The 26270-nt window shown below is 44.9% G+C and overlaps 2 protein-coding genes across 3 annotated transcripts; both read left to right on the plus strand.

Moving 5' to 3' along the window:
* The first annotated feature begins 2002 nt into the window (after positions 1-2002).
* Positions 2003-3564, plus strand: LOC144120013 (uncharacterized). Its single transcript, XM_077652499.1, has 4 exons — positions 2003-2068; positions 2637-2771; positions 2862-3185; positions 3548-3564. Exons 1-4 carry the CDS (start codon positions 2023-2025, stop codon positions 3562-3564), a joined length of 522 nt encoding a protein of 173 aa, XP_077508625.1. The 5' UTR covers positions 2003-2022.
* An 8975-nt stretch (positions 3565-12539) lies between these two features.
* On the plus strand, positions 12540-23275 carry LOC144119008 (uncharacterized). 2 transcript variants are annotated; one of them, XR_013312225.1, is made up of 6 exons: positions 12540-12654; positions 14620-14910; positions 17445-17545; positions 17960-18129; positions 21928-22113; positions 23078-23234. XR_013312225.1 is itself a non-coding variant. In XM_077651759.1 (6 exons), exons 1-6 carry the CDS (start codon positions 12579-12581, stop codon positions 23182-23184), a joined length of 975 nt encoding a protein of 324 aa, XP_077507885.1. In that variant the 5' UTR covers positions 12540-12578; the 3' UTR covers positions 23185-23275. The 2 variants fall into 2 exon arrangements, 1 of the variants encoding a protein (XP_077507885.1); XM_077651759.1 differs by having other exon boundaries at positions 17960-18173; positions 23078-23275.
* Positions 23276-26270: the final 2995 nt, after the last annotated feature.

A 26270-nucleotide genomic window follows, 5' to 3' on the forward strand; every position in this document is an offset into this window, starting at 1 on the left:
AAGAAGCGCAATTTAGCATATTTCGTTTCATCCCAGCTGTGTATGCCGGTCACGCTGAAGGCTTCATCATACTTTTGAACCTACTATTATGCATAATTGAGTGTAAAGGACTGTTTTAAACTGAGTCAGCTTCCTGAAAAGCCATATATGGCGGCCCTGGAAGCTTTCTCTGGACAGCTGGCCGGCATGAGTCTTTATGTTTAATTAACACTCCGCGACAGTTTGTACATCGAGAACATTTAAAAACTGGAGAGGTGCCAAATGTGTTCATAAAGCTGTAAAAAAAATCTTCCTTTGATAAAATGAATTTAGAACTTCATGCATGAGATCCAGGGCTTATTGTGTATATGTCAGGTTGTTCAAAAGGTGTAACAGTTGTAAAAGTGGGCCAGTTGTAAAAATTAATTAACGCTCCCTGACGTAATGTGCAATCGTCAAAGTTTACACTGAATGAGTGTGCACGTGCCTGTTTTTGGTTGAGTTGTGAACATTGCTGCCACGCACTACTTGCAATGCATAGTTGAAATATATTCACTCTCATGAAGTACAGGGTCGCTGGTTTCGAGTGCACTACTTTTGCGATCTCAGCATCTCATGCAGCCGCAGCGGTGGCTCAGTGGTTATGGTGCTTGACTGCTGACCCGAACGACATGGATTTCATCCCGGGCGCGGCTGTCGCATTTCAATGGGGGCAAAATGCTGGAGGCCCATGTACTGTGCGCAATGTTGGTGTAGGTTAAACAACCACAGGTGGTCCTTAATTATCCGGGAATTAAAAAAATCATGCAGTGAGTCAACCTTTACTAAAATATGCCGATTCCGCTTTCGCTATGAAGTGGCGTGCACGCAAAAAATTACTAGGTGCCGTTTTTTTTCGTAATAAATACGAGAGAGAAGTTTGTAACAACCGTTTATAGCAGCTCTCAATTTTACGGTTGTAGATGAAGATGAATCTCCACTAAGGAATATTTAAGCAGAAGTATCACCAAATAAACCGAGAATGAACAGCTTATGCTACCCGAATGAACTGGATAAATTCTAATCATGTGAGTGCTCTTCACACTGTTCTGATGACAGCGAATGAGGAGCAACCTAATTATACCCACAAGTGGCAGAAATGTTTCTCAGCCCAGCCGGCTGGCAAAGGTTTTTCCTCTCGGGAGTAGCTCTGTATTTGCGTGGAATGGATTACAAATTCGAAGTTCACCCCAGGGTGCCTTTAACGCGACAGCGTTCAGCCTTCTGTTTTTAGGAAAACCGGATGTATTCGTCTTCGGCGATGGCGGCGTTGTTAGCGAAAAAGCAGGAGGCCCACCTGCCGCCTAGGTCACATCACCATGAGACGTCATCGCAGCCTGTGCACCGAATCGTGAGGAAACTACCAAACGTTGCAGGTGGCACTAGAATTGACAATTGGCCACGAGAGGTTGTTCGGAAAGAGCAATTTCGGTGTCACAAGCCCCGCCGGTGGATGTGTTTGAAACAGCCACCTGCCGGAGCACTGGCGCATTGCCTAATCGCTGCACCACTAATCCAGGAACGGTATGAGGGCTTTGAGTGGTCTACGGTAAACTAGAGAAATATCAATTCCGCAAATATCAGCATCAATCCATTAACTCTATCGCCTCATACTCTTAAGGCGGAGATTTGGTGTTCTCTTTATTTTTTATTCATATTTTTTTCTTTATGTGTCATTTCTTCGCTTCTCACGTATATAGTACGGTAAGCGATTAGTCGTTGGTGTCGTTAGCGCTGACTGAGCACATATATTATCGCAAAGCAAGTTTCGCGAAATTTTAACCAAAGAAACGTGATACGCGTTGGAGGTTAGCGCACCCGCGTAGCCGTGGCCGCACTGACCGCTATCACGCATATAGTGTTGCTGACCTATTTTCGCCGCCGTCGCTACTCCGTCCATCGTCGCCTTTGCGCTATCAGCCCGTACCCATGTTTTTCTAGCCGTATAGGCCTCAAATAACGTCGGCGTGAAGCGTTAACGCTTCATTGCACAGTCGAGGCTCGATGATGAGGGCGTGCGCTTTCCTGGCTCTCCTCTTTGTCGCAACGAGTGAGTAACAATAACCGGAAGCAGTCTTTTTGTACGGCGGCTACCTGCGCTTAGAAGTGATGCAAAGTCTATGACGATCTTTTTTTTTCTACGGCTACTTCGCGACCAGCTTGAGAGAAAACTCTTCGAAAATCCCTAGGCTTGCATGATAAAGCATACAAAGCAAGTGGTTTTTTGAGCGTAGTTCAATTGTTGCGGTAAAAGCACATATCGAATTTTTGAAAGTCGTTTCCTTTCAACATGACAGCGAGTTGCACCCTCCGCAATCGCGCTTGCAGAATTATTCATCACTTCATATATTACATCATTTTTCGCCTATGCACTTTAGTACGCATTTAATGGGAGCATTTTATGTTATTCCCTTATATTTCCTTTCATTTTACATTTTCCGCACTGGTATCCTTCCGTCTTTATCTCACAAATTCTCTTCCCACGCAGAGCAGCATGACACCGATTTTAAAACGGTGGCTAAATTCTCTGCTTTTTCGTTAAAGGGTTTCTCTCTCTCTCTGTTGGCAACATGCTTTATGTTTTGCTGTTCTTCTGTCCTCTTCTCCACCGGCTTCAGGCACAGGCCATGAAGAAATGGATTACGTGTGCCCGACAACAAACAATCTCGTTGTTAGCACACTAGTCTGCGACGGCACCGTCCACTGCCCAAAACCTCCAGAGCCGAGGTACGACGACGAATGGGGGTTTTGCGGTGAGTACGTCTTTGAGCAGCGTGGAGTTTTCATTCATTACGATCCGCATGACAGGAAGATGCGCCATAATGTCATCTATATTTTTTCAGTTCCGGCGCCGTACCTGCAGAATGTCTCTGTCGTGGCCAGCGAAGTGACGGGCACCTCCGTCCTGCTTTCCTGGTCGGGGGCCCGAAGGCGAATACCCGACCATCCGCTCAAACTGGCCGGCTACTTCGTCACTGGCAAGTCGAAGGACCACTCGTTCCAAGACAGAGTGCACCGGTACCGGCTCTCGCACAGGGTCGAGTGGCTGAAACCGTCGACATTGTACACGTTCATTGTACGACCGTACTACACCGATGACGGCGTGTCTAAGCAACCGCGCCAAATTGGAAGGGCGACTTCACTGCAAATACAGACATTGTCTGCAGGTGAGTGCTGTGCGCTCTTCCACCAGATAGACTGATTTGTTTTGAGCGTTTGTTTTGTCTGGACGAAGGAGTAGAGTGACTTTGACAGTCTCACTTGAAAGTAGTGAATACGAAAGCTTCCATCGGAAATAAACACAATCGCACAGTGTGAGAAAAAAATAGTGTGGCCATCCGCTTCGCATGCGAGACATGCTGATGCTGCGTCTTAGTGCTGTCGGTTTCCTACCGGTGATACAACGGATACAAGCTTTACCTTGCCCAGGTGCTTGGGTTATCTGGAATGAAATGCCTGAAAAATGGGTGTCTAAACCCACCTTTTGTAGACGAAAATCACCTTGTGCTATGGCGCTCTTTGACCGCAGCTGCCCTTGAGCCATGAATTATCATTATCATAATAAAAGTCGCTTTAATATCGCGGCAGACGGGGTACTAACTTGCAAGCGTGATAAAACGACGAAAGGACAAGCAGAGACAGGTTCTGTAGTAAAAAAAAATGGCCTGGCTTAGCTAAGGTTAAGCCTAGGATGCGAAGCATAATAGATTTGTGAAAGGGTATAGCCTGGTGACACTTGGTTATACTTGGTAATGCTTGGATACACTTGGTTTATGCTTGGTAATGCTCCACCGAGCCGAGCTTCCCTGCCTGTAGGCGGCATCTCGCTGTATGACTACCTCGGCGTCAGGAGCGGGGCTCTTTTATACAATGCCGCGACGACAATCGCCCCCTAGCGGGAGGAGCGGGAGTTAGCCTTGTTGGTCGCGGCCGCGCGGCGACCGCGCTAGTTGAGCCCCGTTTCTCCACAGCTGGCGTGACGTCAGACCACGTGCTCGGCTGCAGCGCCCCTAGCAGGAGGAGCGGGAGTTAGCCTTCGTGGTCGCGGCCGCGCCTGGCTGGGCTATGGTTGAGCTAAGTAGTGTCCTTATTATGCTTCGCATAAGAAATGCTTGTGTGGACCACAATAATAACTTTCGTATTATGATTCCACTTAATCCATGAAGTCAATGCGAAAAACATTTGAAATATGCTTGAGTTCCACGGATGGCACCATCTATCAATGTATTAATGGCGCAGAGGTAGGTAATGCACTTCGTGTGCTTGGGGCATGCGGTACAAATCCTCGAGCTGTCATATTTACCCCCCAGTCAAAAAGGAAAACGAGTGTCGTTGGAACTCGGAAACCTTCCGGCCTGGACTGGTGGCAGATCGCGGTGAACCCCGACGAGGACGTGTGATTAGTCACGGTGCATCCTCACTTCAATGGCTCAGTGACTGAAGAGTGCAACGGCCACCCTCTGCAGAGCAAGGGTTGCCCAATTTGTTGTAGTGCTTAGCTGCTACTAGTTATACGAATCCGTCAGTTTACCTTCGTTGCGCTTCTCCGTAGCCGTTCTGTTAACTTTGGCGGCATGCAGTCCTGCGACGCTACAAATTGTACTACGAATATTCGGACTGGGACAGGGTGCCGTTCAAACTACCCTGGCAGCGTTTAGGAAATGAAAGCTACGTAGCGAACCTCGATTAGCTTCTGTAAAGCGTTCTTTCCAGTTATTTGGTTTATGTCCAGGGACCCGAACTGTCATCGCTTTCTTTCTTTACTGTCTTGTTCTCGCCATGTTGCTGCTGTGTTAACATGTATGGTTAGCTGTATCGCTGGAGAGTCGACCAGGCATTCAATGGGATGTCATAGGGCTTAGCGAGCTCATAGGAATGACGAGGGTTTGAAGCGTGATATAGAAGGCACGTATTCTGTTATCGGCGTTAACGAGACAGGACAGAAGAAGATGAAGGATTATTGATGACTAAAGCTATAAATGGCAACTTGGACCAACTATTCGTGAATACCGAAGGTGGCAGTCATCATGACCATGCTTAACAAAAGGCGCAAATCCAAGTTAAGGCGGGCACATGAAGCTGTCGTCAGCCGTGAATGAAGTAAAAATGCAGTACACCGTAGTTAAGAGCGTCTACAATGAGAAAGTACGAAAGAAAAATACAGGTGGATAGAAACTGGAAACTATGGCGTAGATTCCAACAATATCAAAGAACTAAATATTGCTCGAATTTCAAAGATATATAGTAATGATCTACGACGCCGGTATACGTTGTTTTCCAAACAGAAGGGAAGGAAGTGGAGGTGTAAGAGATCGACTAGGGAGACTGAAAAATAATTTTATAGTCTGCAAAGATTTTGTAAGAAGTTGAGACATTAGGTAAAATGTGACGGAGAGACTTTACGATAGTGAAGTCTAGAATTAGATTTGATTTAAATTGAAGCGGAGAAATGTAGTAATTGAATAGGTTTAAAGGAGTTAGCAGTCAGCAGGCAAGTGTGTAATTTTGCGACGCTATTACGGAAAAATACTTCCTTTCAACACAGGAGACCTGCCTTTCGTAGAGGTGATGAATGGAGACTTTAAAAACTTAATCACAGAATATCCAAATGAGGCAGAAGGAAGGACACCTGGGATTGATATCCGCGCGCTCAAAGGAAATACCAGGCGTTGAAGGTCATCAACTCAACAGAATAGTGAAAGCTAATCCGCAAACAGAAAACATAATATATAGAGGATTGAGCAGTGACTATAATTATCACAGAAATCAGAAAGCTGTAAAGAGAAAATCAGGCAAGTAAGAAGCTGCAACACAACAAACGTAATTAGAAATTTAAATATGATACCACAGCTGGAAAAGAATCATATATTAATTTGAGCAGATATAAATTTTGGAGCCTCTGCGGTTGTTCAGTCGTTATGCCGCTCGGCCGCTGACCCGAAAGAAAAGGGTTCGATCTCGGCGGCGACCGTCGCGTATCGATGGAGGCGATGTGCTAGAGACGCGTGCCCTGTGCGATGCCAGGGCATGTTAAAGAAACCCACGTGGTCTAAAGTATCCGAAGACCTCCACTACGGCGTCCCCGTAGCCTTAATTGCTTTGTAATGCTAAACCCCGTAAAACAACAAACAAACTCACCTGCGATTGCTTGCAAGGTAGCCAGGAAACAAGTTTCATCATGGTGCAAAGGTTTGTCTTTTATTGTAGGTTAAAAATATATACCGAATAATTTAATAACAGCGATTTTTCCACAGATCATGTTGAGATGTTCGTCGAAGTAGTCAACTCCACGGCAGCAGTTGTCACGTGGCGTGCGTTAGAACCGGCAAAACTACTGTCAGTAAGTAACACACCAAGTGTACACTAATACTTATCATCCTCTGTAAATATATATCTGGAGTTACTTGGGTTAAATGTTCACGGCGCATTCAGCACGAGTCATTGCTATGTGTGCTTTCAGAATTGATGCTTCTCATTCTTCTTCATGGGCACGCATGGTGCATTTTTCAATCGCAGTGCTTTCAAAATTATGAACGCGTTCGCGCTGTCGTTTTTTTTTTTTCTGGGCAAAGCCACATTTCGGTGCTCGGGGGAAGGACGGGGCATTGCATCCCGAACTTTAGCAGCGTCCGTCTGGATGTCTTTTATTGTTGGAGGGGAAAATCAGTGGCATTTGCCAGGATTACTTCTCCGCGCTGCTACTTTGCATTGCAGCGGAAGAGAAAGGGGGAATAAATGGTGTGTTGCCATAAGCACCGGTGAGGCTTGTGAGAGCTCAGTTACTGGTCCCGAGTTCTTGTAAGGCTCATTTTTGAGCAAATAGTTTTTCATGAGGCGGCGGCGACGTTGCCAGCCAAAAATCAGGTTGCCCACCTGCCACATTGGTCACAGGAACTTAGTGCGTCATCACAACGTGCCCACCACGCCTGGTTGCAATCTGCCCACCGTGGAAGGTGGCAGCAGAGGGGGGGGGGGGAGCGGATTTCGGAAGTTCTTGTTTTTTCACTGACTGAAAAGTTAACTGAGTACGAAATTTCAGTGAAATATATTAAATAGTTTTCACATTATAAATTTTTACATTCTTCTTTGTTATACTAAACTTGAAGACAGTGCGGCGTGACAACAAAACATGGCAGGAGTCCACGGTCACTATGAAGTTCTACCCAAACGCTTGTTTAACGCTGTGACATTATCCAATTATTTTTAAGAGCCTCATTTTTTTCTACACTGAATGCTATATGCACGCTTGCAAAATGCACTCATTATCGTCAGATTAAACTAGTGACGGATTAAAAGAATTAGAAAGTAATTCACAAATCTAGGAAGTCACAGAATAAAACATGTATCAAGAAATACAGTGCAAAAATTGCGTGAAAATACGTGAAGCCGTTGTCGTGCTCCGATTTATGCTAGCAGGGCACTAGAATAAAAAGAATATTCTTTAGAAAACACATTTTCACTTAGATTTCAGCCAGTCACAAACCATTTATTGAAGTCACCTCGGGGTGGTTTTCGTTAAAAAATTTTCGGATTAATTAGAAAGACCTTAGAGATACAAAATTTCATGTTTGCTAAAATTCAGTTTTTTACGAGATTTTCGTGATTTCAAAGCCGCATCCCTCATTAATGACTGATCGCAAGAGGTTGTCAACGAAGAGCAACCTGGGTTTTACAAACTCCATCGGTGGCTGTGTTTGAAAGAGCCACCTGCGGAGGTAGTTGCGCATCACCTAGCCGCTGCACCACTGCGCCAGGAGTGGTGTGAAGACTCCCAGGGACTGACAAATGCAAAGTAGAAAATGCCCAATTCCGCATATATGACGTTAACCCATTAAAACTGTGGCTCCCACAATTAAATCGGAGATTAACTTTGCCCTCCGGTTTTTTTCTTAGCCATGATGAATTCATTGATGTGCCTCCACAGTTTCCGTTGACCCTGAATGAAGTCTTTTAAATTGTTAATGGTGCGACAGCCACGATTTTGGCTCACCGGTCATTTAGAGGAATGCTTTTTTACGAAGTGGGTCTGTCAAAACAAACAATCGACCTTGCGCACTTCCATTCACAATTTAACTATTATCCAGAGGTCCACAGTTCTGAAGGCCTCCTTTAGATAAAACAGAACAGCAGGGGTAAAACGTTCGTTCTCTCTGTAGAGGATGGAAACTCCGCATGGAGCATTTCGCTTCATTTTTTGAAGGGGAAGGTGCAAGATTGGATGCGAGAGAATGACTACTTACCTCCTGTTCATGGGCCTGGTAAACGAAAACTTGTCTATACTTATTGTACAGCACTTCACATCCAAGGGCTTGTCACGCTTTTGTTTATTTATTTTATGTAGAACATACTGGTAGCCTTATTGCGGAGGCTTTTCGAGGACAGGGGTAAATTGTATACACACATGAAAAACGTTTGCAGTCAGGTTATAGCAGGAATAAAAAATATTGCAAATAATAATAATAAAAAAATCTTGATTGTAGTAACTTGCAAAAAGAAAAAGGCAGTGTAATAGAATGCAATAAATCACGCATACAGAATACAAAATAAAAGCAAACAATTCCAAAACAGTGCACTTATTCCCTTTCTAGATTTGACAATCCTTCCAAAAAAGCTTCAGAACAATTACAGGTGAAATCATCATTCGGTAACATAATCCCGTGTTCTACTTTTTAATGCGTAAGCAGTAGAAACCCAACCATGAAGAAGGTGTCCGGCGGTGTACACTCCGAAGGAAAGCTGGTGCGTACAACTTCCACCTGCCACATGACAGGCGGCAATAGCCGTCTGACATTTCCTGCAGGAGCCACCTCCCCCGGTGTGCATTCAGTAAAGTAGAGAGTGGAAAGACGCGCTCTCCACTTGGCCTTGACACGTGAACTTGTCCTGAGCTTCCGTTCACCTCATGATAGTTTTTAGATGCCTCGAAATGACCTTGCGCTGACCTTGATGGGAATAAGAGTCTGCGTAGCGCAATCCACGCAGAGTGTAGCACATGGGAAAGAGGAGACAAATGAAATGGGCTGGGGGCGCTTTCTTACAGCAAGCTAAGTAAAAGTGCCGAGAGAAGCTGCTCCAACTGTTGCTGCTTTGTGTACATGATACGAATTACGTTGTGGATAATGGGGAACTGCACTCTAACACTTCGTAGAGCGTGATCATCGGATGCTAATGTGCAGAGGAAACTGCGTAGTTTCATTCCGTCTCGTAGGGCCCACTACTCCGTACAATCTCTTGCGCAACGTGGAACATGTCGGCTGAGTACCTTCATAAAGGAGAAAAATTTTTGGCGAATATATTTTCTGGCAGTCTTGCGCAAGCAAAGGAGGACTTAGGTATAGCAGAAACCCTCGCAATTTTTTCTATCGGCTTGGAGGTAATACGTTATCAGAACGTATCCCCAGCGAAAAGAAATTCATTATAACTTTTCTCCCACGGGCCGTCTTGAATTCTGCGGGCAAAGGACAGTTCTAGTTTCTTTTACGCCATGCTTTCTTCCTTGCTCTACGTACCTAAGGGGTACATTCTGGCTTCAGAGTGCCATATGAGAGAGCGCAGTCGGATAGGCATTCATCGTTAGCTTAAGAATGCTTGCCGGAATTGTTTCATATTTCGTGACAAAGCCGATGACGGTACGTGACTTGAAGACGTCTGTTGATGTAGAAATTGTCACCGAGCAAAGTTAGACCCATTGAAATCCGATGAGAGACGAAAGACACGTCGTCGGTGACCAGCAATTAGGATTTACGCATTGAGCATGCAACGTCGTGTCGCACTATGTCTATTGCATCATACCTAGGCTTAAACTCACTTAGCGCCTCTCGTTCAATTATACCGTATATTTTCTGCACCGTCTTCATTGAAACCACCGCATTTTCCAACCGTTATCTAATTGCAAATCTTAAGCGCAAGTTGTCTTATTTTTATGCAGTGCACTCAACATATTATTCATGTATGGGGCGTATTTTTGAAATGGCTCGATTTCTAACTGTTTTGTTTAGTATTTAAGAATCATAAATGCTCATATTAAACCATAACATAAATCATACTTATAATTCATAAATAAGCATTTACGATGTGTTCTAGTGCGAAAATTTCAGAAAAAGTTGTTTCGTGTTAGATTTCGGATTCTACACTGGCGTCAGTAGTTATGTCACCTGACGCGTTGTAAGCGAACGCTCTTGCTGGAGCACGTTGTGTAACGGAGTTTGACATTCGAATAGTAATTCTCTGTTTTCCATTTCAGTTCCAGTTGCATGAAGTCCCGGTGAGTACACTACGCTTCCCTCTATGAATTACATGAAAACCCTCAACATACACATAGCATGCGTCATAATTTAACCACAATGCTAGTGCTAGCACGACAGGAAAAAAAAACTACAGGTCACTGCGGATACTCGCATTAGAAAAATGCGAAAGCGTGGACGCCTTATCTACACTGGTCGCCTTTCAAATTTGGCGCCATGGTTGTGTTCTATTTCACTTGATTGATTGGTTATCGATTAACTCTGATTATACCCTCGTTTCATCCCGGCAACCATTTAGAGTTTTCAAAATTTCTGCCACACTTCGTTCCCGCCCACTCACTATATACCCGCCCAGTCTATTTACCCGTCCATTACCTTTTGCAGCTCATTAATTACCTAATTGCCTCTAATTTATCATTATTTTTTCTATCTCCTGGTTTCACATCGATCACTTATCACTGGTCAAACGATTGCCCATTTCGGGTTTTAAAACTTGACGCCACGCTTTGGCTCCGTCCGCACTTACGGTTTTTCAAATTTGACGCTACGCTGTAGCTCCGGCTACTTCCGGCGTTTTCAAATTTCGCGGCACTTTTGCTCTGGCCCCGACCACTTTTTGGCTCTAATTAATTACCTATTCCTCCGATTTCGAAAATTTCTTTCGGGCAGCATCCGCACATCAACCTCTTTAGATTACAACCACTCGTTTGATGCTGTCCCTTCCGAGTTGTCCACACCTGCTGCCGACACACTTTGTGGACACGATTCCCGCCGACATAGCCTAGTAAAGCTTTCGCGTTAATAATTACGTTCCCGAGTTTTGCTTACACCAATAAGAAGGTACAGAATGACGGAAAATGCCATTATGACGTTTCAAAGTAGCCTCGACACACTTGATTACGGGGCACGATTTATTCGGATTGTCAGAAGGCACTTCATTATAACAGATGTTTCAGGGAAGGTGACCACTAATTTTTGAAAACAGGGTTTCTGAGTTGAAGAGAAGCTTTTTCCGGCATAGTAATACCAGTGTTGGCGGAGTAAAACAGACGGATATATATGATTCGTCTGTTTTTTTTACTCCACCAGCACTGGTATTAAATTAGTAAAGTTATTAACTAATTTCCAAAGGTAACTTTTGAACTATTTTAGGAAGTTATGTGACTGCAGTTAGAGATTTTAGCTGGCCTTTCTGAAGAGTCATATGAGTTTTTAGAGTTTTAGAAACGCGCTTACACTCGCCGCTGTGGCTCGACATATACTGGAACATCGTGCCGAATACATGCGCTTTCTAAAAGCATGCAGGGAAAGCAACCCCCTCCAGTGCACGTAACTAGCTGAAAAAGCCAAATTTTGTCGAGCCACAGCACTGTGGGTAATCGCGTTCTAGAAATTCCAAAATATGATGTGGCTATTATTATCCGCTAGACTAATATCTGATTGCAATAAGGTGCCCACCGGTAACTGATAAAAAGTTAGCATGATTCGCCTGTTTTTTGACATTCGCGAACACTGCCATGGATATGCAGCTTTAGCAACTTTATACCCTTCCAGCGAGATAAAGGGCACGAGCAAAGGCCCCGCGGCCGTCTTGAGCGTGAATTTCTACTCACAGAGTTCAGCACAAGCGTTAGCGTTACCAACCATATAGTATCCTAATGTAGTCAAACGACCATCAATTCGGCATGCTTTAACCTTTTTGTTTATGGTCGATATTTCATAGCAATGCAGAATTAATGTAGTGCCCGTTTTTTTTATGAAAGAGATTGCAAACCTTACCAGATTTTTAACTAGATGATACTTAGCGAGAACTGGATTTGGCCAATGTCTAAACAACGAAATCCTACTCTTCTGAAATGGCGAGTTTCGGTATCACATGAAATAGTAAGTTTCTCTATGAGTGGAAAATGAAAAGATGACGGTCCCTACAAGTAGTTGATATCTCATGCGCCGTATGAATGGTTGCAATGTTTCCCCTGCTGTCTAATCTACTATTATGCACAGTGAATACTGAAAACTAGTAATCACCACTCATCCTATCAGTTAGAATTTACTACTTGAAGAGCACACAGGCGGTTTATTCCACACAGCTTTCCAAAAACATTTAGTGGTTATTTACATTTAGCTGACAACTCGAAGAAAGTCACTCAACTGTGTTGCACTGACTGCCGTCCCCACGGCGTTACTGCATGTTCTCGCAATTTCCAGGGCGATGGAAAGGATCGGCTTATAATGATTGCCGAGTACCATGGACTGGAAACGGCATCTTCTACCTACAGTATTATTATCGGAACCCTGAAGCCATGGACGTACTATATGGCGAGCCTTGTAGACTGTTCTGTCAAGCACTGCAATGAGGTCGGAAATAGGACCTTCCTCACGCCACCCGACCGTAAGTATCTGTTCCGAATTCATTTGAATCTGTCAACTTCTGGCTCACACTGACTGCATTGATAACCGCGCAAGCTGCCTAAATCAACAGCAGTGTCCACGCTATGTCCAGGTGGCTATACCGCGTTGAAGGGGGCGCCCGCCTTCGCCTCTTGGTTTTGCTACATTTTGTATTCGTTGAAGAAAAGTTCCCCTTCAGTTGCTACGCATGTAAAACTGAACCTTTGTGGCGCTTCTTTATTGGGAGTAAAATAATATGAAACAAAGACCACGTAAAACGCGCTGAAGCGCTGTACGAGAGGATTTTCTGTATTGATAGGAACATGAGGGAGCTTTGGTTTGAGTTTTTGCCGTCTTTAGCGACCATCAGCGCAGTAAAAGTTTGCAAGGGTGATCTCAACTATCAAATTATGCACTTCGCTTGTTTAGAGACTGCTACACCGTTCATAGGAAGTGGAATTCTTCTTTCGGCGGAACCGCTTCTTCGCACTCAAAATTTGGCTCCAAGTTATGTTTCGTACTAATAATAGGTGCGTACTCACCTGATTCTGTGAGAATCAATCGGATGCCCGCTACACCTACATCGATGCCAGAATAAAATAGACGCTTTCGTAAGCTGTACCGGCACTGCATTCTCTCGACGGTGGCCGGACGAAGCCGGACGCCCGGAAGAAACTGAATGCGCTCCCCATCCCGTTGTTGGCGATAGGTGGCGCTGCCGGTACAGCAGCTGCGAAAGCGTCTTTTAAAGCGAAAGCTTTACTACTCCAGTCAGTGAGTCATTTCGGCTCGTCGCGCACTTCAGCCGTATGCGCGTGGCCTGACCTTGAGCCGGCGTTGCCTAGCAACACCGCAGCCGCGCTCCGACAGATGGCGCCGCCATCGACGCCGCTGCCGTCCGCGCTCGCTCCACCAGATGTGCTCCGCTAGGGTAGAGGTATTGAGTGTATTGTAGTCGTTATAGAGAGCGCGAAAGAGACGCAACAACGACAGAACGAAGCTAGGAAGAGACAACGCGCCGCACGACTCGAGAAGCGTCGTAACAAAGATACCGCTAAAAGAAGTCGTGCCACGTCCCGAAGTGACTCTTCAACTGCGGAAAAGACCGGTTTGAGTTCTCGACATTGTCGGATTGGGACGCTGCGTAGACGACGTGCCGAAGAAACGAAGCTTTCGCAATTCAACTAGGGTTAACCGGAGCTAAACCACAGCCATTTTTTCGTTCTGCGTCGCTGCTGACGATGCGTACTTAGAATTACTTCTTACTGTATCGAGCGAGTACGTTTTCTGAACGTAGAATCACAGAACTTACCGCAAATTCCACAAGGCCGCAGTCCAGTCGAGAGGATAATCCTTCGATTTTCACTGAGTGACGCAGCGGTCTCAATTATGAAGGCTTCTACCGCGGTCGAGACCATTTAGGTGGTAGTGCAACAGCCTGAAGCTTTTAATGCCATAGCGCTAAGGGGCTCGGGTCGCAGAAAAGGCGCCGTGGCCCTGAGCGCTTTTTGCCTTGAGTGGAAAGCCCCTAGAGGAGACACCTATAGGCCAGGTGGGCCACCTAGGTCACGTGACCTTGTGGCGTTATCACAGCTCGCCCACCGGATTGTGAGCAAACTGCCCACCGTGGCAGGTGGGTATTGAATTGATGTCTGGTCTCAAGAGATTGCTCGGGAAGAGCAATTTGTGTCCCACAAGCCCCACCGGTGGCAGCACCTGACATCGCAAGGCAAATGTGCATCGCTGAACCGCTGCACCACTGCGCCTGTAGTGGTATGAGGACTCCCAGGTATCTATGAATGTTAAGTATAGAATGACCAGTTCCGCACACTTGGGCATTAACCCATAAACGCTGTCGCGTCATACCCTTAACGCGGAGCTGAAGTGTCCCCTCAATTTTTTATTTCTCCTCTTCTAATGGGGTTTGTCCCTCCCTCTTTTTGCCATTTTTTGGCAACCTTTGAAGAGCTTCCGAAGGCCAGCGTGACCAGGATTGAATCTAGGCGCCCGGGCTCGCTCGAGATGGAGTGGGCGTTCCCACAAGTCCGCCGCCCTCACCATGGCTTTCGGGTGCGCTGCTGTGAGGACCAGGCAGTCACGTGCTCGTTGGTCTTCACCAACCAGACGAGTTTCGCGGCCGAAGGGCTGGCTCAGGACACAGTCTACAACGTTGACGTACGAGCGCAGCTCAAGATCCCGGGTGGCAGAGTTGTGTTGGGGCCACCGGAAACAGCATCGGTCGTTACGTGGAGTGATCGTAAGTGAGCGCCTTATGTGAACGCCAATCTCTGACCACATTTCCGCGCAATGCTGGAAGCTCTAGTATGGCTTTTACTTCCATATAGGTATCGAAAACTGTGGGCCGACTGCGGCTCTAACATTTTAATGCGACAGCATTTAATCTGTCGCCTCATAAAAAAATTCCGGTTTCTCTCTGATGACATTCCCAGATTGATGGCCCAGTTGTGACTGTGCTCCTCGCCCCTCCCCCCTCTCTGTTTTAAAGCCCCTCATCCTTTCTCCCCAGCGTAGGGAGCAAACCGCAACGCCCGTATGGTTGACATCCTTGCTTTCCTTCTTCCTCTCTATCTCTCTCTTTATCGGTGTGGCTTTTCAGTTCAGTTAGAGTGAGCTGACTGGCCGCTGTAATCCGCTTCCCTTCGGCAAAGCACCGTGATTCCACACCAAAACCCAAAATCGAAGCACAGCACCAATCTAAAGTACCTCGCGGATCCTTATACGATGGCCATCTTTGCGTTGTGCCGTATTGCCAGACAAGTACCTTTTTGCGTAGTTTCCAATAGGGCGCGTTTATTAAGTGACGCGAAAAAAGGTATGCTTTTTGACACCCAAATTAGAGGGTGCGTTCAATATGAGGGCACGTCCATTACGCAACGAAACGCGGTAGCAACAGCATTTGGTGTGTATTCAAGTTGTGTATTGTGTGCAAACTGCCTGGCTGTTTCCTTTCCTGCCGGAACTACCTGCACCTGTAGCAGCTGTAGTGCAAAGTTTAGAACGTAGGTGGCACCACACGCTCGACGAGGAGTACGGGACTCACGGTAGGCCATAAATTTCGAAAAAAAAAATTCAGGATCGACCCTCGAAGCACACCACGGAAAAGGACTAGCCTAGTACATTTGTGTGGTTTAAGGTGATTTCTCATAGCACGAATTATTTGCGTATAGCTTATGCCATCTTTCTGAGAGTTACTATCAGAAGTCCTTGGGCAGGAACAGACTTTAAATGCATACGTGCATTATTAACGCTAACTACGCGTCCCTGCAGAAACAAAATGCATTTATTGTGAACAACAAATGGCTGCATTAGTTAAATCATTATATATGGTCCGCTAGATACTACGACAAAACACAAGACGCCATCTATTCCAGAGTTGAACCACGATATTGCACATGGCCATGAAGAGAGCCGAAATGCACAGTATATTGCACTTATTTGAAATAGGCAGCAATTATTTCGTTAAGCTGGTGCGCCTGTGTGCCCTTTCGTTAGCAGCATCGACCACTTGCCGCCCTAACATGCTGTGAATAATGAATGATGCCTAGTGATTAAAATAAACAGTGCTGGACACTGATCACAATCTGGTTTGTTTTTATTTTATGTTTGCTTTCACAGGCCATTGGCAAGATTAGGATGAGCACGATAAAAAGAAAAGTGCTACCTGCGTGATCCTGTGCTGAAATATTAGAAGATACAATGAAACAAGGTTTTTTAAATCAGTGATAAGGCGAAATACTGTGGTTTTCTAGGCTTTCTCATCATAAAATCAGCTATTTCGCCATTAGCAACGCTTCAACGTCTTCAGTCTCATGTGCTTCTGAAAGTGAGGCTTCAGTTAAAAGCGAGACACTCAAGCGACAGCTCTCGGGGATTGCGGTAAATACGTCCTCCCCCAGTCAATTCTCGCAGCGCACTATTGGTTCGTCGCCCTCACGCGTTGCACAATTGACTTTGGCAAATAATATAATAACAGAATAAAACGAGTACAATGAGCGCGTGGGAATGTGAAGCGCGGCTCAATTCGCATGCCTTGCAGTCGGCCGGCATAAGTATGTTGTGCCAGAAACGCCGGCCAAGCAGGGCCTTTTAGTTTCAATTGCTCACTTTCTCAGCACTGTGACCGCTATGTCATAAACACAAAGAATGAGATGACGAACAATTGAGTTGTGCCACCTGTACATAAACATGTTGACATAGGGCTGGTGATCCTCGCATCAAGCGGTTTCTTTTGCATTTGCGTTTTCATGAATTTACGATGACACAGGGAGACAAGAATAATAAAAATGACGTAGCAGCGCACGCTTTCCGGAATGGGGGTGGTGGAAGGTGGAGGGGAAGATGGTGACTTTATTTGCCATTGTCTTAGTGACACTGAAGAAAAGCTGGCAGCGATCTCGAAGGGTAAACTGTCATTGTAGCGTTGCATGCTTCCGTTAATGTTCCCTTTCACTGGAGGCTTTTAGCGTGGTGTCTTCGTACTAGCGTAGGCGGATACCTATTTATCAGACGCCGGTTCCGCGCACGCTTGGCTCTAGCCATGCAACTGCGTGTGTGCAGTAAACGTTTGATAAACCGCTATATATGTCTGCGCTAATACGTTCGCACTATGCTAAAATCCTCGAACGGCCATGTAAGCTATAAAAAACATTACGGGCTTTAAATGCCAAATACAATCGGCATTCCAGAACTTAAAACGTTCGCAGCTAAATGAGAGTTGTACAAGTGGTTACAGTTATGTGCTTACGATTTTCATGCATGTATTCAATGCAGTTCCGGTGCTGGCGATAAAACACGAAGCCAGCATCAACGACCTGCATGGTGCCAGTGTGCTGTCGTGGACGGCCCGGAATTCCAGCGTTAGGTATTTCGAGGTATGATATAAAGGCTGCAGTCAACAGTCAACAGTGGAGGCCAAATGAAGCGGTCCAAATGTTTACGTGCAGTTTTTAAAGCAATGTGCATCATTCTATCCCAGCACACCACATGAAAACTTCCTCAACGTTAGAATAACCCGGTCCTCGAAAAGCAACAGGGACCGATTAAGAACGCTGCCTCCACGCATTCCGTCTTAACAATAATAACAATAAAAAAAAACGGAGGGCTCACTAGTTTGGTGAAATATTACAAACATACCCCATATTCCGTACTGGTTGGCATATTTTTTTGGGCAGTCTAGCAGCAACACCGCAGAGCTTTTCATCCATCACCCTACCATCCTGACATCGTTTCTTCATTGTATCAAAATGCGTGATAGCCCCTAGTTTTACATATCGTCTTATATGCAGTACCGCTTGGATGAAAAACGACCCTGGACACCATGCAACGAGTCTCCCGACTGCAATGTGACTGTGGCACGCGAGGAGCCGGATCTCTTCCCAAGTGGCTTCATCACCGTTAGGCACTACAAAAGAGCTGCGAAGGCCAATGTTGGCTTTCGAGGGTGCAACACTCACGGGTGCGGAAAGGAGTATAGGGTTGAAGTCACATCGCACCTTAAAGGTACTGGCGCTTATCTAATACTGTACCTTGTCCTTAATGCATGTTGTTTCTTTGCGGTATATTGTACCAAAACATTGCGAGTGCTCAATGGAAAATAATTTCTGCGGATAATTGGCGTCATGTGGGCCATGAGGAAAAACTGCGCGTGGAAGTGTTCTGACTGCGGGTTTTGGTTTGCCTTCTGAGCATTGTGGTTCCTAAATTTTATATCGAGTTACTGATTGAATTTAAATATGGTAAATTTAAGTAAAATTTCCTACTTCGCACAAGACGATTTTTCGGCACAGTGCCTAAGGGCGGCGTTGCACTCCTATTGGATTCTACGTGCCGTAGTGGAGTCATGAGAGCTGCACTACGCCGGTCACGGACTGCATTCGCAGTCTATTCGTCGGGCGCCAGCGCGTAAAAACTGTATATGTTCTTCCATACTGTGCACTTAATGTAACAGGTCATCTAACCTTGTGTTTGGCGCATGATAGCCACAGTTGCTTATGCGCCATAAAACCTCGTATAACTATCTTCCATACTGGTTAGCTGTAACAAGTATTATAGTGCAAGATTCGGGTTGTAGAGGAAAGTCCTCATTTTTAGAGGGCGTTAAGAGCCCGGTGTGTCATTAAAGTAAGTTCATTTCCACTCTTGAGGCCTATACATACCGAAATGTGACTTCCTCCTGGAAGATAGGATGTTCGTAACTTTTAATTTCTATGCACAATCGTTAACTTTCATGACATAATACAACATTTGCCCCCCTTTTCGGCGAAACACACTGCGCACCTCTCGTACCAGCTGTTTCCTAAATATAAAAGTTGGTGATTTTTTCACCCGACTTGGCTGGACGTGGCAAAGAGGCTTGTACGAACAGATTACTAATTTGCTGAAGGAGAATCATGAACATGAGCACAGTAACAAAAAAAAATGAAGACAGTGTATAGTCCATCTTGTGCGCGCCTTGCATCATGCGCCGTCAGTGCCTACAATATGCATGTGCATAAACTCACATATGACGTTTATGTCTAGAGGCAAGAGCACTAGTTTTGCATGTAAGGAAGGCTACGTAACTGCACAGAAATTATCTAGCCTGCTAAAGCCATTCTGATATCACTTGGTTCACGTCGTCTCATCGTGCGATAGTGCAGAAGTTTTGAACGTACAGTACCTGTTTATGAAAGAATGGCGAGTAGAAGTTTAAGAAAAAGAAAGAAGAAGATGACACAAAGAAAGATATCATGTTTATAAGCATGAAGTGCGGAAGGGGGTACAGAAGTGAGATCTTTCCTTTATCTTTTCTTAACAGGTAACTTATTTCTGGCGCAAAAAGCACAAGTGGTAGTTGTAATCTGGGCCTCTTTTCTACACAGCTCGTTTGTAGTTTGAGAGGAAAACTCACGCTTGAGATATACACGCAGCATACGCCACCCGTTTCTAACTTTAGGAGGCCAGGCTAGTCTACAAATGTTTTATTAACGACTTTGAAATCATCGGCCAAACCTAGGCCCAACTTCGCGAAAGCCTAAAGGTGAGGACGAAATGAGGCAGCCGGAGCGTAGAGCACCACTCCTTTTCTGCTTTGTTTTCTTCACTGGCGCCACGGACAGCATGCGAACGAAGGCAAGCCACTGCAGCGTCCACGAAATACAAGGGTTTGCACCCGCGAAGAGATGGCTAGGGGCTAACCTTGCATTCTTTGTTCATGTAGCGCACATAATGAATACACTAGTGTAAAAGATGTGCAGATCTGCTCATTATGCCTCGTAGTTTAACCAACGATTGTGAAGAGACATAGACTTTTGCGCAGGTCACACCGGCATCAAAGCGAAAGATTTGATTCAGGAAATTTTGACCACTCCGCATACCAACACACCGTCCGTCCTATTCATGAGAGCGTAGGGTTCAGAACGAGCACTGTGACTAGAGGGTTATATGCGTTTTAAGCGCACTAGTCTCATTTCCTTTCAGTGTCACATTGTAGTCATTGCTGCTCTTTATGCGGAACAAAACACCAGGTGATTCTTTTCAAAACATTTTCTTGACATCTAAATTAATTTTAGAACACGACGATGGAGCGCAAGTGCGCTGCAGGGGTAAATACGCAGCCGAGACATTAAACACTATTTGCTGGCTATTATTTTATTCTTTTCTTTTGGTTAATGTACGCCGGGCAGTGAGGTTTCCACTGAGAACAAATACATTGTCAAGGATGACGGTGCGTGACTTCTACCATTTGAAGTGTTTGGTCATATGGTTCGAGTGATGCAGCGGAAACGCGCCGCTTAAGTAAAAAACGAAGTGGTCAGGCGACACTTTGTTTAACAAAGTATATACAGGCTGTTTCATCTAAGAGTTTGCGCAATTTTTAAAAATAAGCCGCCGCGGTGGCTAAGTGGTTATGGCGCTCGGCTGCTGACCCGAAAGACGCGAGTTCGATCCCGGCCGCTGCGGCTCAATTTCGACGAAGGCGAAATCATAGAGGCCGGTGTTCTGCGCGATGTCAGTGCACGTCAAAGAACCCCATATGGTAGAAATTTGCGGAGCCCTTCACTACGGCGTCCCTTGTAGCCTGAGTCGCTTTGGGACGTTAAAACCCCCTAAACGATAAATCAATTTATAAAAATAGCATTTTGAGTTAGACGAACGCTTTTTCGGCATAGCATTGTAAGGAGTGTAGTACATCAGAATATAGCAAAGATGTGCTAGCTAGCAGCCTGGTTAAACAGTTTTGAATAGTTAAATTTTGACTATTACAGTTAGGTTCCTTAATTATTGAGAGGCGTGTAGCCCACCGTAAATAATATCCATATTAATTTTCAGTTATTTTGAACGCAAGAAATTCTGGCTACATCGCGCAAAAATACATGCGCTATCCAGAAGTTTGCAGGGAAAGGACCTCTCCAGTGCACGTAGCTCGCCGAAATAGCCAAAATTGGTTGGAACACAGTGGGGGGGGGGGGGGGGGGGGTGTAACTGCGCTTTCGAAATTGTAAAATCTGATATGGATATTTCTTACGGTGGGCTGTAAGCCTCTCAGGAATTACCGAGCCTAACTGTAATAGTTAAAAGTTAAGTATTCAATATTAGTTACTGAGCCTGCTAGTTAGCACCTCTTCCCTGTATTCTGATGTAATACACCGCTGAGAATGCTGTGCCGAATAAAAGCGTTCTTCTAACTTAAAATGCCTAGTTTTTTTTTAAATTGCGCAAAGTCATTGGTGAAACACCCTCTATACCGTGGGGCCAGTTGTTTAGACATACTGTTTGAACGAGGAACGCAGCGTTGAGAGACAGCGCAGAGTGAAGGCCGGTCACTTGCGCTACTCCTCTCCTCGCATATTATGTGTGCTGTCTGCCACAGAGAAGGCGACACTGCCAGTGTGGTGACATGGTGGCTTCTGAATTATAAAGCGTTGTTATGGCTTGCTTGCACGACAACATTGAGCCACAATTTTTATTGCATGCTTTTGCTAGTATTCACTGGCGTCATGTGACATTAAATACACCGATGTGTATTCCATGTCACATAAGTCGTGCGAAATCCGGAAAGGGTGCGTGCAGCTATAAGATACTCTGTACACTGATCTTACTAGGATATAAGTAGGAAAACTATCCTGTTCTCATTCCTTTCGCACAGCTGCACGTTGTAGCTTCGCTTATCGTGGTTTGCATGAATAAAGGAATAAGAAAAAACATGTAATGTTTTTGACAGCGTTTAAACTAAAGTAGCCTTAAGAAATGCCCGACGTATTCCTCGTTTCAGATCCCTCTTGGGGTCCCGTTCTCGAAGTTCATCCACACAATTTCACGGCGGTGCTTCAATTAAAGAACATTGGAGTCAAGGGCTTCGAGGTCAAGGGGCGCTGCGGTGAAGATTGGGAAATTCGTTACGAGAAAAGCATGCACCAACAAGGTGCTCTTGACAACGATCAATATATTCAAGTTCAAGGTAGGGCGAAAAATTCTTCATGTGATTTGTTTGCACCCGACTGCCAGTGCTATTTCGCATTCAGAACTCTGTGTGCTGGACTCTGTGGACATTGTAAGCACCAGTGAGTTGCCAAACATTCACAGGTGTAAAGCCAGCAGTAGCTAGATTCTAATGACTCTTCGTTGAAGCTGCCTAGTGGGTACCCGTCGAAAGCGATTGTATTCGCATTTGGCGAGTGGTATTCCGGTTCTGTGTATGCTGGTGTCTGCTCAGTGGTCGCCTTGGCTAACTGCTAAAAGACATCGACATCGTAATTGTTCACATGTCACGACGGATGATTTACTTTTTTGGGTCTTCTATTCATACCAGGTACTTCACCAAAGCTTGTAAATAATGTTTAAATGTCGTATTTTAAAGATAAAAACATGGCTTGTTTGGTAAAGTGGTGTCAAAGATTGTTGACGACGTCAGAAAACAGAAAACATGCTAACCCGAGGCTCGATCTTTAGCTAAACTTTTTACCTAGTATGCTTGCGTGCAACAGTGTAACTGGAAACACTTAGTTAACGCTCACTAACAGATTAATAGCAGTTTACCAATATCCCTCAGAAAGCATGTGCATAACAGCTGTATCTCATCGGTGCTAACGTATTGAGAAGAAACGCGGAGTTTAATGAAAAGGGTCACAATTAAATTGAGCACAGCGCAGCGAGTTATGGAAAGGGAAATGATAGGTCTAACTTAAGAGACAGGAAGAGACCAGAATTGGTCAGGGAACAAATGACAGCTAACGGTATGTTAGTCAAAACCAAGGAGAAATGGGCATGCGCAGGGCACATAATACATCTAAAGCGAAACCAGGAAATACTCATGTCTGGGTGAATACACGACGTGGCTCACTGGTTACCCAAGATGCTGTGAACGTGGTAAAGAAAGAGCATATATTTACACGTGTGTATTACCTGCTTTCCTTGTTTTGCAGGTCTGCCTTTGAAAGCGGAGGAGTGCGAATTCTTCATGAGAACGTATGAAACGCACGGAAACATAACGCATTACGACACGCGTCCGTACGATTATCCAGAAGAGTGAAGCTCGTGCCACATTGGGAAGGTATTGCAACGTTTTGGATATGTACGTGATAAGGCCATCGGAGAACGTCGTATAAATAAATGAAATGAGGGCGCCAACTGACGTGTAAAGTTTGTTGTAGTTCTCCATCATTTGACGCTGGTCTGCATGCCTCTTGAGAATAACGACAATCACGGAAATATCTATTGATTCAGTACTGGTTCTTGCGCTGCTTTGTTCAGTGGTGCGCCCTCAGCCAGCAGTAAGTGTAAAGCATACCTGTGCTAGCTTGCCTGGGAAACAAAGGTGGCTAACCAAGAGCACAGCGATTGAACGTATCGAGATCGTGTGCTGCGGCCTTCTCCGGAAATGTATAGGGGGAAAAAGCCGCGTGATCGGAGGTTTAGGGGTCCCGCCGCACGGTACGTGCAGTTTCGGTGTAGGCAGGCTCAGTAAGCGTCAGTACGAAAGTGTTCGCTTTTACGTGGACACAACGAAACGAAAAAACTATGGGATACTTACTTACGTTGCGTGTGTAGAATATGATAGAATTATAGTCAGGGAATTTTATGACAGATCACAGCGCCGGGCTTTATCAGCGTACTCTGATCAAACGAACCTGCATCGCTAAGCAGCCGTAGGGGCCCCTAGAGAGGGGGCTCTATCCACCAAGCTAAGACTTCTATTAAGCAGTAAGTTGTACATTCATTCTCTGATAAGTGTTTTGTTTGCCGCGAAGCAGGCTGAGAGAGGAGGCGGAAGGTTGGGAAGATGGGCTGTCACATGGCCTGATGACATCGTAACTGTCTCGACCATGAAGTGGATTTTATAACGCCATTTTTTCATAAGCAGGCTTCTAATGATTCCGCATTGAATGAGATGATGCTTGTGAACTTACATGGACGCGCTCATGGGAGTAATTTGCCACCTCCAGTTGACCTTAGTGTTTCCGGAGAAGGGCGAGAACCACAAGGAACATTAGTGGTTACAATAATATTGATAATATTGGACCGCCGCAGTGATCAGAGCGCAGTAAATCAGCTCGGTGCATGTACTGCCTTTGCGAAAAGTAACCAGACTATGGGATTTATTTTTTGCTAATGCAGTGGAACATTTATTGTACCACTTATGCTGTCAATATGTGTTAGGTGAGGAGAACCATTGTCCTCATCATTTGCGACTTTTGGTCGTTACTGGTGCCTTAAGGGCTCCATTAAAGGAATGAGAGGCGAACCTTGTATCCTGGTTTCTTTTCGCAAAGAATGCTCGTACGTTTACGACACAAACACGCTTCATACTTCTCAAGAAAATGCGGGCAGAGAAAATGATTGGCCATGAATGGAGCAGGTTTTCACACTGTATAATAACTCATAGTGAGGAAGAATAAAATAAGAGGCATACATTTTTACTGCCATACTTGGACAGGGCTTGAACTGCCCTCAGGTATACAGCCTTTGTCAAAAATATACAGCTCAAGGAGGTTGCTCCTTTTTCTTGTAGCATGCTTAGAAGTCGCAGTTTTCCAAAACGTAAGGACGTGAGTTACAACTACCTTCAGCATGCTTTGAACGCCCATGATTCATAACGAACCGCACCGGCTTGGCCCATAAGGAAGCACCTTGGCCTCATTACTGTTGACAAAGGTTGTAAATTCTTTGCTGCCTTGTGCAAAGCTGAGCCATGTCGGCCTATTTCTGCGCGCCCCCAGTTTGGTTCAGCCGTTTCTTTACTTCCAAATCTATTTACTTGGTCGTCACCGCTGATCTACTCTCAAATACACGTCTGCTGCCTCGATTTAGGTTTTCATAACGACGTAATTATTGCTGGGACGCTGAGGACTCTTAGCGAAAAAAGGCGGTGCTAAAAATGCATTTCGAACACATTTATTAATTTCATATTAATTTTGCATTTTTTGTCCCTGTACCTAAATCGCAATACGAATGCTTTCTAAGTATGCTAGAAGTAAGATTTTGAACATTCTTAGAATTGCGTCATAAATCCATTTTTTTCCGCTTAGTATATTTATTATACATAAAATATATACTAAATTATACAGTTAATACATTAAAAATGTACTAAAATGTACAATTATTACATGAAAAATATACTAAAAATGTACAATAATTATATTACTCTACATTAAAAATACACTAAAATCTACAGTTTATACATTAAAAAATATATGAACTTCGGCTCGGCTTAAAAAATGGTGTACAAGTCGGATTTACCGGATAATACTGAGCAATGTTGTCAACATCAGAAGTAATGACTGAACTGGCTATAAGCATCAGGAGACACAATCTCAGCGAAAATGCGTTGTTATCAAGAAGTAATTGACTATGGAAGGTCACGTGACGGGGCCTGAACGGGAATGATGTTGCCACATAAGCAAATGCCGACGGAAAGTGACGTCAGCAAACAGGAACTGCTCCGACAAGCGTGGCACTTGGCTTCGCTTTTATATACCCCCCGAAGACACATTATCTTGCTTGGTGAGGCGCTTTTTGCGCTAAGACTGTGGGTCCGCAAATTGTCGCGCAAGCTTTGGAGTGGTCGCGTTAGAATCTGCAATCTGTATAGAACCGAATTGCTAGTCGTAACTTGCGTCAGGTGTCGGTCAGGAATCGGACTTTCAAACAACAAATACATAAGCGTGTATAGGAGCTGGTAGGCATTGCCAGTCGGGATCCTTTTCGCTGGCACGTTGGGGCCCGGAGGTGCGCTTCGCGCCGTTGTCGGTATATTGCTATCACGCTGTCCACACGTAATTTAAACAAATGGAAATTGCCTTCCTGCTATAAGTTACCATAAACGAATGGACAACAGAAAAGGGAGAGTTTTCACTGTTCCCGCAAACGCAATTTCGAGCACTAGGTTGTTGAACGGCAGCTTGAAGTGTGCTACAAATATGCTGACGCGGAATACCCATTTGTTAGAATTGAAGTGTACTTTGCACGAATTAATTTCGTATTTACGAAAATACACTTTAAATGCATTGCCAACTTGTCATTTTCCGAAACGCGATTTCGAGCACTGTGTGCTGCAAATACGTTTGAGGGGACAGCTGAATCGTTAGAATGTAAGTATACAATGGGCGAATTAATGCT

This window comes from Amblyomma americanum, chromosome 2 (assembly GCF_052857255.1).
Source record: "Amblyomma americanum isolate KBUSLIRL-KWMA chromosome 2, ASM5285725v1, whole genome shotgun sequence".
NCBI lineage: Eukaryota > Metazoa > Arthropoda > Arachnida > Ixodida > Ixodidae > Amblyomma > Amblyomma americanum.

Coding starts and splice junctions, on each gene's coding strand:
- LOC144120013 (XM_077652499.1), top strand. CDS start 2,023: ATGATGAGGGCGTGCGCTTTCCTGGCTCTCCTCTTTGTCGCAACGA. Junction 2,069..2,636: donor TCTCCTCTTTGTCGCAACGA/GTGAGTAACAAT, acceptor CACCGGCTTCAG/GCACAGGCCATGAAGAAATG. Junction 2,772..2,861: donor CGACGAATGGGGGTTTTGCG/GTGAGTACGTCT, acceptor ATATTTTTTCAG/TTCCGGCGCCGTACCTGCAG.
- LOC144119008 (XM_077651759.1), top strand. CDS start 12,579: ATGGCGAGCCTTGTAGACTGTTCTGTCAAGCACTGCAATGAGGTCGGA. Junction 17,546..17,959: donor CCAGCGTTAGGTATTTCGAG/GTATGATATAAA, acceptor TCTTATATGCAG/TACCGCTTGGATGAAAAACG. Junction 18,174..21,927: donor AGTCACATCGCACCTTAAAG/GTACTGGCGCTT, acceptor TCCTCGTTTCAG/ATCCCTCTTGGGGTCCCGTT.